This window comes from Phoenix dactylifera, chromosome 9, assembly GCF_009389715.1.
Source record: "Phoenix dactylifera cultivar Barhee BC4 chromosome 9, palm_55x_up_171113_PBpolish2nd_filt_p, whole genome shotgun sequence".
NCBI lineage: Eukaryota > Viridiplantae > Streptophyta > Magnoliopsida > Arecales > Arecaceae > Phoenix > Phoenix dactylifera.
The window spans coordinates 2,923,419-2,936,935 of record NC_052400.1 but is presented as its reverse complement, the minus strand read 5'-3'; the positions used below and the strand labels follow the sequence as shown (position 1 = coordinate 2,936,935).

The 13,517-nt window shown below is 38.2% G+C and overlaps 1 protein-coding gene across 3 annotated transcripts; it reads right to left on the bottom strand.

Annotated features, from left to right (window-relative positions):
- Positions 1 to 25: 25 nt before the first annotated feature.
- Positions 26 to 13,517, bottom strand: LOC103714107 (serrate RNA effector molecule). 3 transcript variants are annotated; one of them, XR_003386949.2, is made up of 14 exons: positions 12,908 to 13,517; positions 12,643 to 12,746; positions 8,933 to 8,987; positions 7,000 to 7,074; positions 6,734 to 6,808; positions 6,557 to 6,604; positions 6,313 to 6,381; positions 5,418 to 6,224; positions 5,272 to 5,320; positions 3,808 to 4,076; positions 3,535 to 3,729; positions 823 to 932; positions 486 to 706; positions 26 to 326 (listed from the first exon to the last, which is right to left on the bottom strand). XR_003386949.2 is itself a non-coding variant. In XM_008801244.4 (13 exons), exons 1-12 carry the CDS (start codon positions 13,342 to 13,344, stop codon positions 872 to 874), a joined length of 2,244 nt encoding a protein of 747 aa, XP_008799466.2. In that variant the 5' UTR covers positions 13,345 to 13,517; the 3' UTR covers positions 419 to 706; positions 823 to 871. The 3 variants fall into 3 exon arrangements, 2 of the variants coding, with proteins under 2 accessions (XP_008799466.2, XP_008799465.2); XM_008801244.4 differs by lacking the exon at positions 26 to 326 and having other exon boundaries at positions 419 to 706; XM_008801243.4 differs by lacking the exon at positions 26 to 326 and having other exon boundaries at positions 624 to 932.

Below are 13,517 nucleotides of genomic sequence, written 5' to 3'. Positions count from 1 at the left end.
AAATCATGCATGCAACAAATGAATATGCCCACAAGCTTTTGAGCTTGTTCATTTAGCTCCTTGAATCAGCTCATCAGCTTTGTGATATATACGCACAAATATACATAAGGCAACCAGCAAGCAAACTGGCTAATACTGTAGCACAAAACAACAAAACCTCCAGTCTGGAACCATCCTTATGACAAGATACCACAGCTCCAGTTGAAAGGGCCATATTATAGAAGATCCAGAGAAGAATTTCCATGAACATATGATTGATTCATCCCTATTAATATCATGCATCCACCCTCATAGATTTATCCGTAGACTAGTACTTGCATTCAAACCTGTTAGTATCAAGATCATTAGCAAACTATCTGAGCTGAAATTCAAGGTGCATGAAATGAGACGGTAGAGGTTTTAAATCGCAACAATATGATTGCTTCACTATGATCTCAAGATTGCAGGTTCAAAATATAGAAACACATGGAAGTACGGCTGCATACATGATATTTCCCGGATCCTGCAATGATGGGCAGCTCTTGCATTGGCCGCCCTTTATGTTACTCAAAACAACAGCATTCAAGTGTTCAGGGTCACAGCCAAGTTGGAAAACTGACTAAAAAGGAAGAAATGGTTATATGATCTGACAATGCACATATTTGGTATTCCATATGCAAACACACCAAGCATCCTGATCAAATTCATTTATTAATGTCACCTCTTCCTGCAACAAACAAGAGCATGACCAAAGGGTCTCATATACCTATGGTACAAACGTGCATCAATTCATTAAACAAAGTCAATTGCAATAAGACTACAGGCATGATTTTGAGCACATACTCGATTATGGTACAAATATGCTTCCAAAGTATAACAGCAAATGAAAAGTCTACAAGCTCCTGTAGTCTATAACAGTAACTTCATCCTCTGGGGCATCAAGGTCTTGGTAGCTGCAATCAAAAGACAGGATCAGATGAGCATGCATATAGAAAGAAGCAGGTAGTTAAAGAGCACATAGGATTGGAAAAATGCTTTTAAAGTATATAATGCCGATATAAAATATAACAATAGTTAACAAAGAATTGTTCAAACTACATGATAGATGTTATTCAGAAATAAGAAAGCATATTAGTATTTAGGAACACCACCATCTATATTCAAATTAAGTATTAAAATAAATACAAAAAAATACAATAACATATTTAATAAATTAGAAACCAGAATTTAGAATAACGGCTGCATCTTATGCACATAAAGCCAAAACCTTAATAAACATATCTTAGATTCAGGTTAAGAATTTGCTGCCGAGAAACAAATATAGCAACATCTTACCATAACCATCTAGCATTGTCACAACTATTTGGTCAGGTTTATAAATCCACATCCACCACGCTGTCCAATTGAGGGCCCCTTTATTGTTACCTTAAGTTTTTATATCCTTCTGACAACTACCAGATGCCGAGGACCACATGACATTTACAAATGCCAAATTTGATTCAACATCAAAGTTTAACATGCTTTTATGATATGTTGTCAACCCTCAACCGTTTTATTCAGGCTCAAGACTCACACTACCAAATTACAAAACACAAGAAATGCATAGAAAGCAATGAAACACTAATATGTGACTTTTGTCCCAAAAAAAAAGGAGAGATATGTATACATGTAGTTAGTAAACCAATTACAACTGCTACTAATTATGAGAGAAAAGTTGGTTCCAGTATTTAGCATCCACTTGCCCAATTGTGACCATACCCATCAAGTCCTTTTTCACCTATTTGCCCAACTGCTACTAATATCTGCTTTAACGATCCACATTTGCTGATCACTCTTAGGCTTCCTCTGAAGTTACTGCAAGCTTTTTCAAACACCTTCGCACAATTGTTCGTCTCCCAAAATTGTTCACATTCTAGTACTCTTCCTTGCTCTAGCCATCTAATTCTTCATTGCACATACTCAAACCATCTCAATGATTACTCCCATTGCTTAGCCCTCGATTGATGCAACTCCCAAGATTTGCTCATTCGGTCGCGGCACAATATATTCATCCTAGATTTACCACAAACAATCGCATTATTCTCGATTTTTGTGACACTATTGTGCACTTTTTACCCTCTTTACTGCCCGACATTCTGAACCAAACAATGTTGTGGATCTCATTGCCATTTTATAGAATCCTTCCCCAAATTGTCAAGGTGTACATCGATTGCAGAATGCCAGAAAATCCAACTCCAATTCTATTACATCCGTCTTCATCTTAATCTCTTTTTGCACAATAGTCCTAGCTACAGAAATCAAACACTGCAACGATTTTTTGTCCATCAATTTTGACTTGAACTTCAATTTTATTTCCCTTTTCACCACAGTTACATCCCATACTCTTATTATCAAATTCTACTGATATTTAAACCCCTGTGGTCAAAGATATCCCTTCAAGGATCCAATTTAGCATTTGATCTTGTCCTCTTCTCTACAAATAGCATACACCATGGTACATCCTCCCAACTATTAGCAGCTGATCCATCTATAACTGGTGTAAAAAGACATGGACTTATAGCCAGTCCACAGTATAAGCCCACAACAAAGACTGCACTAGTTGTGTCACATATACTGCTAACACTCCTCGATAATTTCAATTTATTGTTCACGCACATCTCTCCTAGAGCCCACCAAATTTCAGTTCTTGATACCCCATCATAAGCTTGTCTGAGCCGATGAAGACTGTGAGTCAACCATTATATTTTCTCAATATTTTTTTTGTTTTAATATGTTTGCTCCAATCTTCCCAGATAAATTATTGTTTCAATTTTCAACCATCATGATCTTATTTCTAAGTTTTGCAACATGCAAGAAAGCAGCGAACACCCAGGAGTAACTTAAGCACACCTGATGAGTACAAGTATTCTTATAAATCCTTCCTATTCTAAGAAACCAATACTCAATAAAGCCCTTTATAGATTTCTTTCCTGAGGAAAGTCAAAATAACACACGCATAGACTTGTCCACTTGGAAAACTAGCACACTCTATAATATTGGTACAACTACTACCTACATTAATACCCATCAAGATGTTTTTCTGCAGTTTGTTGTTGGACTGGAAAGAGGACTTGAAGAAACCAATAAACAATGAATAAATAAATGGCTTTTACATCCACACTTTGTGGCCAATACTTGCAAAATACAATCACAAAATCTGCAAACATACAGCAAGAAATGGATGTGCTACAGAGGTTATATTCATTTGTTCATCCGGAGCTCACTACCCTACCAAAACCTATAAAAGACCTAACAATCCTAACTGGAATTTCCCATATCAATTAACTAGTCTTCAAACCTCTATTTATAAACAGTTAATGTTATTACATCCGTATGCTTTCTAGGCATTGACTACATCAAGTTGCAGTCGTACACAACCTATAATCTCGTTTGTCTAGAATAAGCCTGACATATGCAGTCTATATCATTATCAACCCATCACAGGACTCTGTATGTGGTTAATTAAAAGAGCATGATCGATTGCAGGTCGTTATATTTTTATGAAGCAGCAATAACCTTCGAATGCGACGAGGATCGTGTCGAAATGCTGGAGGTGCAGCAAGAATTGGCGCCGAACCACCCACTTGGGGACTAAGCCATCCTTTCCTACCACGAGGGCCACCATTTGCTTCAAATGACGATGGACCACCCTGCTCTCTCAGCATGCGCATAGCAACTTCTGGTGGGGCAGGAACAAAAGGTCCCAATGGACTACAAAAAATACCGGATGATAACAGTGAAGGAAATATCAGGTAGGTGCATATGGAACTCTACAAACTATTGACTTACCCAGCACCAGGTACAGGCATCAATACTGGTGGAGGGGGCACATCGGCAGGAAAAGGACCTCCATGCAGCCCTTGTACACCAAATGCGTCAAACATTGTTTCATCATGGCTCCTCCCTTCCGGCGCACCATTTGCATCATGAGATGGTGAGTGATCAGCCCTATCATATCTGTCGTCATCTCTATCAGCCCTGTCATGCTCCCTACGGTTGCCACGTTCATCTCTAAGACGGTTTTCTAAAACTGGTCTGCGTCTTGGTGCCTTGACCTTCTGCAAAAAAGTGCAGTAATACAGCAAGGATAAGTGCACCCAGGCACAGTCAATTACAAGAAACAGGTATTTTGTACATGCCACGCAAGAGCATGTTACAGTTCTAAGCATTGGTTCCTTTTATTTATATGTATGTGCATACAGGTCACATAAGAGGAAATAATTAAAGGACAAAGCATAGCCACAGATAATTCTGTGAATTATATTTCAGAAGATAATAAAAATAAAAAGAAATAAAGAAATAGAAGGACTAAAAGTCCAAACACCAGACTGGATTAAGAAAACACAAAATGAAAGAAATGTACTGTTGTCAATCATTTCACAAGACTGAAATTTCAACAGGTGATAAAGTTTTACCTATCACACAATATAGGTCCGCTGTTTACCAGATGATAAAGTTCCATGAGAATACAACATTTCTCTCTAATAAAATGACTATGTTCTGCACAAATTGACAGTTTGAAACAAAAGAATGTGGCATCCAATCACAAAGGAGAAAGCAAAACAATCAAAATAGGAAAAACCCGGAGGATATAGAACCTCAATCTTGTAATTTCCAATGGTGAAGAGATATAAAATATCAAAATTCAGAACTCCCAGATAGAACCTTTGAGATACACATCCCATCTCACGAGTGCTTTATAACAGCTGCCAGTCATTGTTGGACAAACTTCTAGATGCTGTTCCATTTCGGCAGACTTTTAACTGCATTATATACTACAAGTTGCTACTTCAGATGCCTAAATATTTTGTTTCTGCATACCATCTTGTAATTTTAATATTGCACTGCTGAGGTCTCTGAACTACAAATGCAGTAACCTCAGACAGCTTGTGCACAGTCAATACAGAGAAAAAGTCCAAACAGCTCAAATTCTGATTACAATATCATTAATATAAAATATGTTAAAAACAAATATAAGCTATTTCAGAAAAATATTCAAAGACCATTTACTGTTATTTGACCTAAAATATAATATGCAACTTGAACAACCAGAGGAAGATATATTTGAAAGTCCTGCACCCAACAAGATGCACCAGAAGTCAAGTTGCAAATGTAACTCGTACTGTTAAGGGCATCCTGAAGGCATCTTAAGGATAGATGTTCAGGATTACTAGAAAAGCATACAAGTGAAGGACTTGTGTGTGCAAGAGTCAAATGCCCAAATAGCATTGTTACTCACAAAAGGAGTCCTACCGGTGCAGATTGCTGCATGACAGGCGTTCCACCAGGTGCGCTTGGATCACTGCAGTGGAGAAAGAGACAAATGACTAGCATATTCTTTTTCAATAATCCAATCATAATTTTCTAGTCCTGTTACAAGATGTTATCGGTTAACATACTTCAAATAATTTTGAAAATACAGATCTTCCCGGACTTTTGAGGTCAGCTCCATCACGAGGTCAGGGTGTTTGAGTCTAAGATGCTTATGAACAAACTCAGCAGCATGGAAAAGCTTTGTGCAGCCCTTGGCTCCACAGCCATACTTCCAACCATATTTTTCATCTCTTATTTTCCGCACATGAGGATCCAGAGCCTCAACTGCTGCTGCATCAATTTTATCCTTGGCTGTCAAAATTTCCAGGGGATCCCGCCCATGCAGTCTTTCCTGCCAGAATGAATCAAGTTTGTTCTCCCAATCAGCTCCACTGGTATTAGATCCATCAAAGCTCTTACTGTCAGCTCTCACATGCCGGAGTCCCTTGGCTTCATTTGTCTCAGACATGCCATAGTAATCTACACCATGGACACGCCACAAATAAGTAATTAGGGTATCCAACAGCTCAAAACCCTCGAGACCCTTGACGGTAGTCAGGCCTCGTATTATTATAATTGGCCCCATAGATCCACCATGGGATTTCTCTCCATCCAATTTATCATGATCACTGCTGGATAGAACATTGTCCTCAATACCCTTCTCAGTGTCAAGTTTACGGACCAGCGCCTGAGCTTGTTCTATGTCAATTTGAATTCTCCGTGGTTCAGAACTAACTGGATGAGCTCTGGGAGCAGCTGAAAGCAGATCATTTTCTTTTGCTGGGCCCCTACCATGCCTTCTCCTTTTGCCACTAGAGTCCATTTCATCCTCAGAGTTTGGATCACTACCATTTCCAGATTTGCTTACTACTGGGGCTGTTAATCCTGGGCCCCTGCATGCCATAGGAGATAAGCACAGAAGGGTCAAACCAAGAAAATGAATGGGCAACCAAAAACTAGGACTGCAAAGAAACATCTTACAGGTCCAATGTTCCACTCTGCAGATCAAGCAAGAATTCCTTTGCAGTTGATCTTGCACGTTCATTCCGCCTGTAGAGATAGCGTTCAAGAAGCATGATTAGCAGGAAAATTACATAAAGAGGATAGAATGCAGTAAGAACTATATAAGTCAGCATACAATATGGCATGGGGTAGAAATCATCTTCCAAATGATCAACAATCCTTATACCAGATTACACCACAGACATGTATACCAACAACTAACCTTTCGATAACCGTCACTAAGTTGGTCGGATGATATTTGTCTTTCAGCCTACACCCAAAGGAGTCAAGATACATTAGGTAACACTTCAAAAGACATGCAACTAGAAAAAAAGAGCACTATAGGTAAAAATCTGCAACCATAATCAGGAAAATATATTATGACCAAAGGTAACAGTACCATTCTTCATCCTTGTGAGTGTCGAAATAAGTACGTTTCTGAGTTGAAATGTACTCTGACCTGTACTCCTCATACCTACACAATCATGACAAATTTCAAGTATATAGTAAATTAAAAGAATACAGCCTTATATCATCAGACCGTGTAGAATAACAGCCAATACCGGCAATAGACTAACTAAAACAATAATGAGAACGTAAATCCAAATGACTGCATGAAATACATCAAATTATTAGATAATATCAGCTGTGCTCTATTTTAGATACCTGCGCTCAGCTTCAGCAGGTAAAATATCATCTTCAAGCTCTTGGATGAACTGCTTGTAGGACATCAATCCTTCCCTGGGAGAAAAATAATAAAAGAACAAATTATATTGATTATAATGTACGCAAGTTGAAGAAAAAAATTGCAAAAGAAAACTCATAGCGAATTTCCCCCTTCAACCAAATTTGAATGACAAGGCCAAATAACCTCCGCAAAACCAAACATAGAAATTAGATAGAACAAGGAAAAATAACAAAAAAGAATTTTGATTGAAGTGCATGTATATCCTTGAACAAAGTTCAGCTAAACAAGTAAACAAAGATCCAAATTATTGATGTGATCTTAGGTAGAAGTCATGACTAAGATAAAACTGAGATTCAAAAATCCAAACACATGAAGAGAGAAGGAAAAGTTCTGGGACATCTAGGGACAATACTAAATGATCCTAAGCACATTTGATACCATAGAAACAATATATCAAAAGAGTGGAATGCTAATTTTGAGACAGGTTCACAGAAAATGACAGAGTACCAGCTCCAGGCCTTTCCAGAAAAAATGATGAAGGAAGAGAGGAAACAAAGAACCAGAATAGAAAAATGAGGTAGAAGAAGATTGAAAGAAAAAGGATGGAGAGTGTGAAATCATTTCCAGAGTAAAAATCAGGTTTTGATCAGCAATAATATAACTGATGTTGAAAAAATGAGGTGGAAGAAGATTAAAAGAAGGTTAAGCATGTGATATCATTTCCAGAGTAAAATTCAGGTTTTGATTAGCAACAGTATATCTGATGTTGAAGCAATTAGATGTGGTCATAAAAGCTTGCAAAGGATCACAGATTACCAAAGATCCATGTCCACCGACCAAATGGACACCCAAAGATTATCCCATGTCAATCACCACCTTTTGTGAAGAGTGACAACTTTCATTCGTCTAGCCATCCCAGGCATGGTCAAAGAATCATTTCCACAGAGAGTGAATCGTTGCACTCTTTATCATGAATTCTCTAAAACTTGCTTGTCATCTTCAGGCTTCAAGAACACCAAAATGATCTTCCTCCCATTATAATAAAACATTAAAGGCTCAATGGAAGTTTTTTGTTTGTAGAAAATAAGATGAAACTCCATTTTAACAAATGCTGCTATCTGATAAGATAATGATTTAAGTAGAACGCTTCCTAGTTACTGCCACTTTGGCAAGTGTCTTGAGATGGCAGGGAAATGTTTATAAATTTATTGCCAGAGGAAGATAGAATGGAAAAACCAAAAACAAAAGCCCCAAGTTTATGGCCTCTTGTCGACATCAATAGATTTACGAAAAGAAACTTTGGTGGCAAAGTAAACTTGGAGAAACAAAAAGTTGACAAACCAATTGATTTAATGACAAGAAAAGTTTGTTTTCTTTTAAAGTAGAATACATTAACAAACACTTTCAATAATCCATGTACAAAGTCAAGAAGCATATAAAGGCTAAGACTCAACTAGTTTTGTTTTTTTGTTTTTTAAAAAAAAGATAGAAAGCATAGTGGAACCCTATTTTAATCTTGCTATCTGATTAAATAATGACTTAATCAGCACACTTCCTAGTTACTACCTCTTTGGCAAGTGTCTTCAGATGGCATAGAAATGCCAGAGCAAGAATACAACCAAGGCAGGGAAGAGTTAATGATGTCCTTTCTTCAGCATATAGACTAACCAACACTTGAGACTGATATAGATCTTACATGCTAAGTCAATCATGAAACAAATGCATATGAAAGGAAATTCAAAAGAAAACTAAACAGAGCACCACTAGAAAGGAAAGAGAACATTAAATTAAACAAATAGCTAAGATATTAAACAACTAGCAGAAAGACAAAAAACATTAATAAGATCCCTCATACTGGACTATGATAGAAGCTAAAACAGGTTTCAGTTACATGCATGGCATGTTACAAACCTTTGAATGACCTCTGCTCCATCACCGAAACCACCACGTCCCAAATCAGGCCAATCTGAGGATTGATTTATTTAGGGAAGGAAAAGGATGAGAAAAAGAAATTATTCATATAAGTAGAAATAAGAGAATGCTGATGATGATTCTTGATATAGAGCATTTCTGAAGTTAAAAGAGGAATTCAATTACTTCAATTATTTTATAATATTTCAAAGGAACTTTTACCAGCATAACGGTAGACGACTAAAAAACTGATTATTTTTTTTTCCAATTACAAGGGTTGAAAGAGTGACATACAGAAGGCATCAAGAACAATAAAAAAAAAGTAAGAACAACTTTTTCACTAGAACAAAAATTTTCTGCATGAGCAATTCAACAATACGAAACCCAGTGCATTAAAAAAGAAAGGCAGGAAAATAATTGATATAGTTCATTTGCTCCCTAATAATACAGGAGTTTTATCAGCTTCAGATCTCAATCATGAAGGCATGCTACAACTATGCATGCATGCATAGCTTCTTTTTTCCTGTCTAATTCAATACATGAATGATATTTATATTTCAAACTGTTATCAATCTGTATAGTTTAGCAACTCAATTCACCTTCAAAACAGTAATTCCAAAATTTTGAAGTGGGTGCATAGCTGTGCAACTGCCAAAAAAAAAGTAAGTTTAGAATAAAACTGATGTTCCAAATGAAAAGGCACACCAATACAATCAACTTCAGCATTTTTTAATCCAAAAACAGCTATATATGACATCCAAAAATACAATATTCATCACTTGTCTTTTTCAAGGCTAAAGCTATGAGATTATAAGAAGAGTAGTACCAAAGAAATCAGTAGTCTACCGATGAAATGAGCTTAATGGATTGTCAGATTGATACTGTTCATATTTCTAGGTAATTCATACATTCATTTAGTCTTCCTAGTCTCCCCAAGTAAATATGAGCTATCAGTAATGACAAGCAAAGCTAAATGCTGTCTGACAGATTCAAGGGACACTTGGAAAGGGAAATTTACAGTTTTTTTTTTTTTTGCTATCTGTTGCTTCTCTGAGAATATCAAATGGAAGGGGAGAAGGAAAAAAGCAAAGGCTCTTTAAATCACCAATTCTGGCATGTCTTTTTTATCATAAATTCAGAATTTCATAGAAAGACTCAAGGCAAGACAAGCAAGTGGCCACAGCTGAGTAAAAATATTTATGTTACTAAAAAAATCATAATTCCATGATGCAATACATCAAAAGCATCAAAGAAGGAAAAGGGGATAAGAAAAAACTGCTAGAGGAAGAAAATATTGACAAAGTACATTAATAGTCAAAAATCTTGACTTCTGGTTTTCTAGTTTCTTTTTACAGTTAATCCAAAAAGCTAGTTGTAACGTATGATTTTCCAAGTCAATAACATCCATAATGCAGTTGAAGAGAAAACTGAGTGTCATTGATGAGAGCTCGTCCCTTTAAATATGCGCTATGCATCTTTAAAAGTCAATCATTTCTAATTAGGACAACATTTTTCTTAAACCTGTTCTATTTGCAGATTTAGGGGTTCTTCACTTTCCTATCCTCTGATCCCTTTTAATACAGGGCAGCAAGATTTCCAGGGTTTGGGTAATGCGGCTCCCTACTTGCTCCTGCCACTTACTTACATCTCGTCTGCATTATTCATTACAATACTTTTCAACTCAGCTAAGATATGAGTTTGTAACACTATACTGGGCAATCACCAATATTACAAAAAAAATATATATATCCTGGCCAATACTATACTGGCTGTCATATACCAATATGTCCCAATGTATCAGCCGATAGATATCAAAGTATTGGTTGAGATTTCTTAATATCCTTTTAGGATCTTAAATTTTATATTTTAGTTTATTAGAAATTCAAATTAATTTCTTAAGATGAAGGTTAATGGGGGGTTTGCTATATTAATTCAGAGCTCAGAAATATTGATTCCTATAATATCAGCTGAGATCTTGGAAATCTCACTTCTTTCCTATTTCTTTAAAATTTCCTATCAATGTCAAGATAAACGAAGATCTAGGTCCATCTTGGTACTAGACACCTTCCAAGATGGCTGAGATCTTATTAATTGAAAACCTTGATTACAATGCACCATTTATTGCTCATTCTAAAATAGAAATTAATAAGTGCTCTGTCCTTGAGGATGCACTTGTGGGGGTAACAGCCAATGCATCATCAAAAGAAGATACAGCTATTTTACAAGTAATCCAACATTCTAAAAAACGGGACCTGAAGAAGATGTAAAAGGACGACAAATCAAATTTTTGAACCAGATTGGTGTAAGCTGGAGTTGATTTTCTTCTTTTAGTAGGAAAACCACCTAAGAACAAGCTTCCTAGTCCATTAGATGCTTTAATTATTGAGACATCATCCAGTATACTAGAAGAGAGCCACCAAGTTAAACATCAAAGTGAATGATTATAATACATTAGCTAGGAACATGTGGCACCCAATATGTATGATTGTAATCCGGGTGGGCATGTGTTTTGTCCTAGATCTGGTGTACATTGGAGAGGCCTTAGATACTTAGGTGCGGCCAATGGCCCCAGTTAGTAACTTCTAGCTATACCCTTTTAGGCTAGGTCTTGGGTCGTTGCAAATGATATCAAAGCCAACACAATCTGTTACTTATGTGGCTAGCGAATACCAGATCAGTGCTCTTTTGGAGCTAACCACGAGCAGATCATGGTAACTGTGATTGCCCTTTCCTTGACAATGTCGTTGGAGCTTAAATGAGGGAATATGTGAGAACCAAGCATATGTTCAGTTCCACAGTTTGCGTTCAGTTCCACACCATGTGCGTGGGGACAAGTTTTGCGTATGTGAGCAAAGCCAACAACCCTGATTAATAACTTTTGTCTAGCCTTTTTTTGGTAAGGTACCAGGCTATAAGAGAACCTTAATTAAGGTTCGCCATTCTGTCACTTTTTGGTTGTGTTTGGTGGCAAAATATGTTATCCTGGACTAAATGGATTGACTAACTTTCTCAACCCACTTTACTTAGAAATAAACTACTTCGTCGCATGGGATGAAATAGTTTACTCCAAGTTAGGTGGAAAGTAGCTTACAAACTTTTTAAAATGTCCATTTTGTCTTTCAAACAAATTGGAAGCTTAGCATTTGGCAGCTTATAATGAACTAAGGATTAAAGTATTCCAACCATCATTCAACCTGCAGCCAAATGCATCCTCAATGTGTATTCTAAGTTTCTAACAGCCACCAATACATGCATTGATGGCTACTATGTCTGGACATAGTGAGTGACATGAGCAGATAATGATGAGTGGGAAATCAGAATGGTGAGTAGAAGATGCTGGCAGTTATGACGATAGAGCACAACTATAGGGAGACAGTAATGAATGTAACAGAGAGGAGCAAGGGAGCAGAGGTGCAAGGCAAACAACAGGCTGGAAGAGGTTACTTATCCAAGACACTTGGAATTTGAAGGAGCACTTCATACGATGTTCAGATACTTAAACACATTCATAAAGCCTTGTTTTGCTCGATTCTTCGTTTTATATTTTAAATATGGTGTACCAAGAAAACATATTAAGGTTGACATGTATGTTATCAAGTGATTCATCAATAGACAACAAAAGTACAGAGGCTGATGGAGGCTAAGATAATTATGCGATTGGTAATAGCATTTGAAGCTAATGTAGTGGACGGAACTGTGTCGATAATTACCTGATGGACGATTTGCGTGACGGCCATAAGGCCTTTCATCAGCATAACCACCTCTGCTTCCCGAGCCACCTCGATCGTACCCTCCACCATAATCGTAGCCATACCTACAAGCAAAAGTAGAGTATCAGCAACAGAAAACAGCATCTCATGGTGAAAACCGGTGACAAGAACATATCTTTAAAAGTGAAATTGGTGTTTTGATACTAAAAAAACCAATTTCCTTACTCGCCAATTTCATACTCAAAGAACCAATTTCTTTACTCACCTTCTGTCGTCTGAGCCATACCCTCCTCTAGGACTACCCCGGCGCCGGTCGTATCCGCCATCATCCCTCCGGGACCGCTTAAAGGGCCCAGGCGGAGGGGACCGGCGGGGAGGTGAGTGCCTGCGGTGACCGTGAGGCGCCGGGCTGGGGCTGTTCCGCCTCCGGTACTCCCGATCCCTCTCCCCCCTCGAAAGCCCGAGCGGCGGAGGTGGCGGGAGCGCAGGCGACCGGTTCCTGACGTCGTGGTAATCGTCCCGCCGGTTCGGAGGCCCGTCGTCCCTCTCGTCCCTCCTCTCCTTCGAATCCCTGTCCCTTCTTCTCAAGGGAGGCGGTGGCGGGGGCGGAGATCCGTTGTCGGTCGGGCTCTCTCGCCTTTCCTGCGGACGGTCCCGCCGGCGATCTAGGGCTTCGGCGGGCATGTCGACAACCTCCGCCATGCGTAAAAGGATTGAAGTCTCAGGAAACCCTAGAGATCGATCGTAGAAGCAAAAACCCTAGAAATCGAATAGGGGCCCGGAGGGAAAAAGAGAGCGGAGCTCCAAGAGCCGACAGGGAGAATAATAGAACCGACGGGCGCTGAGAGATGGGGGAGGTAATGAAATCGGGGAAG

Bases quoted from the DNA above. Each gene is read 5' to 3' on its own strand.
- LOC103714107 (XM_008801244.4), bottom strand. From the start codon at position 13,344: ATGGCGGAGGTTGTCGACATGCCCGCCGAAGCCCTAGATCGCCGGCGG. The intron at 7,075-8,932 runs GTTTGTAACATG...TTTTTCTCCCAG, and splicing joins GGAGCAGAGGTCATTCAAAG to GGAAGGATTGATGTCCTACA. The intron at 6,225-6,312 runs GTAAGATGTTTC...TATGGCATGCAG, and splicing joins CAGAGTGGAACATTGGACCT to GGGCCCAGGATTAACAGCCC.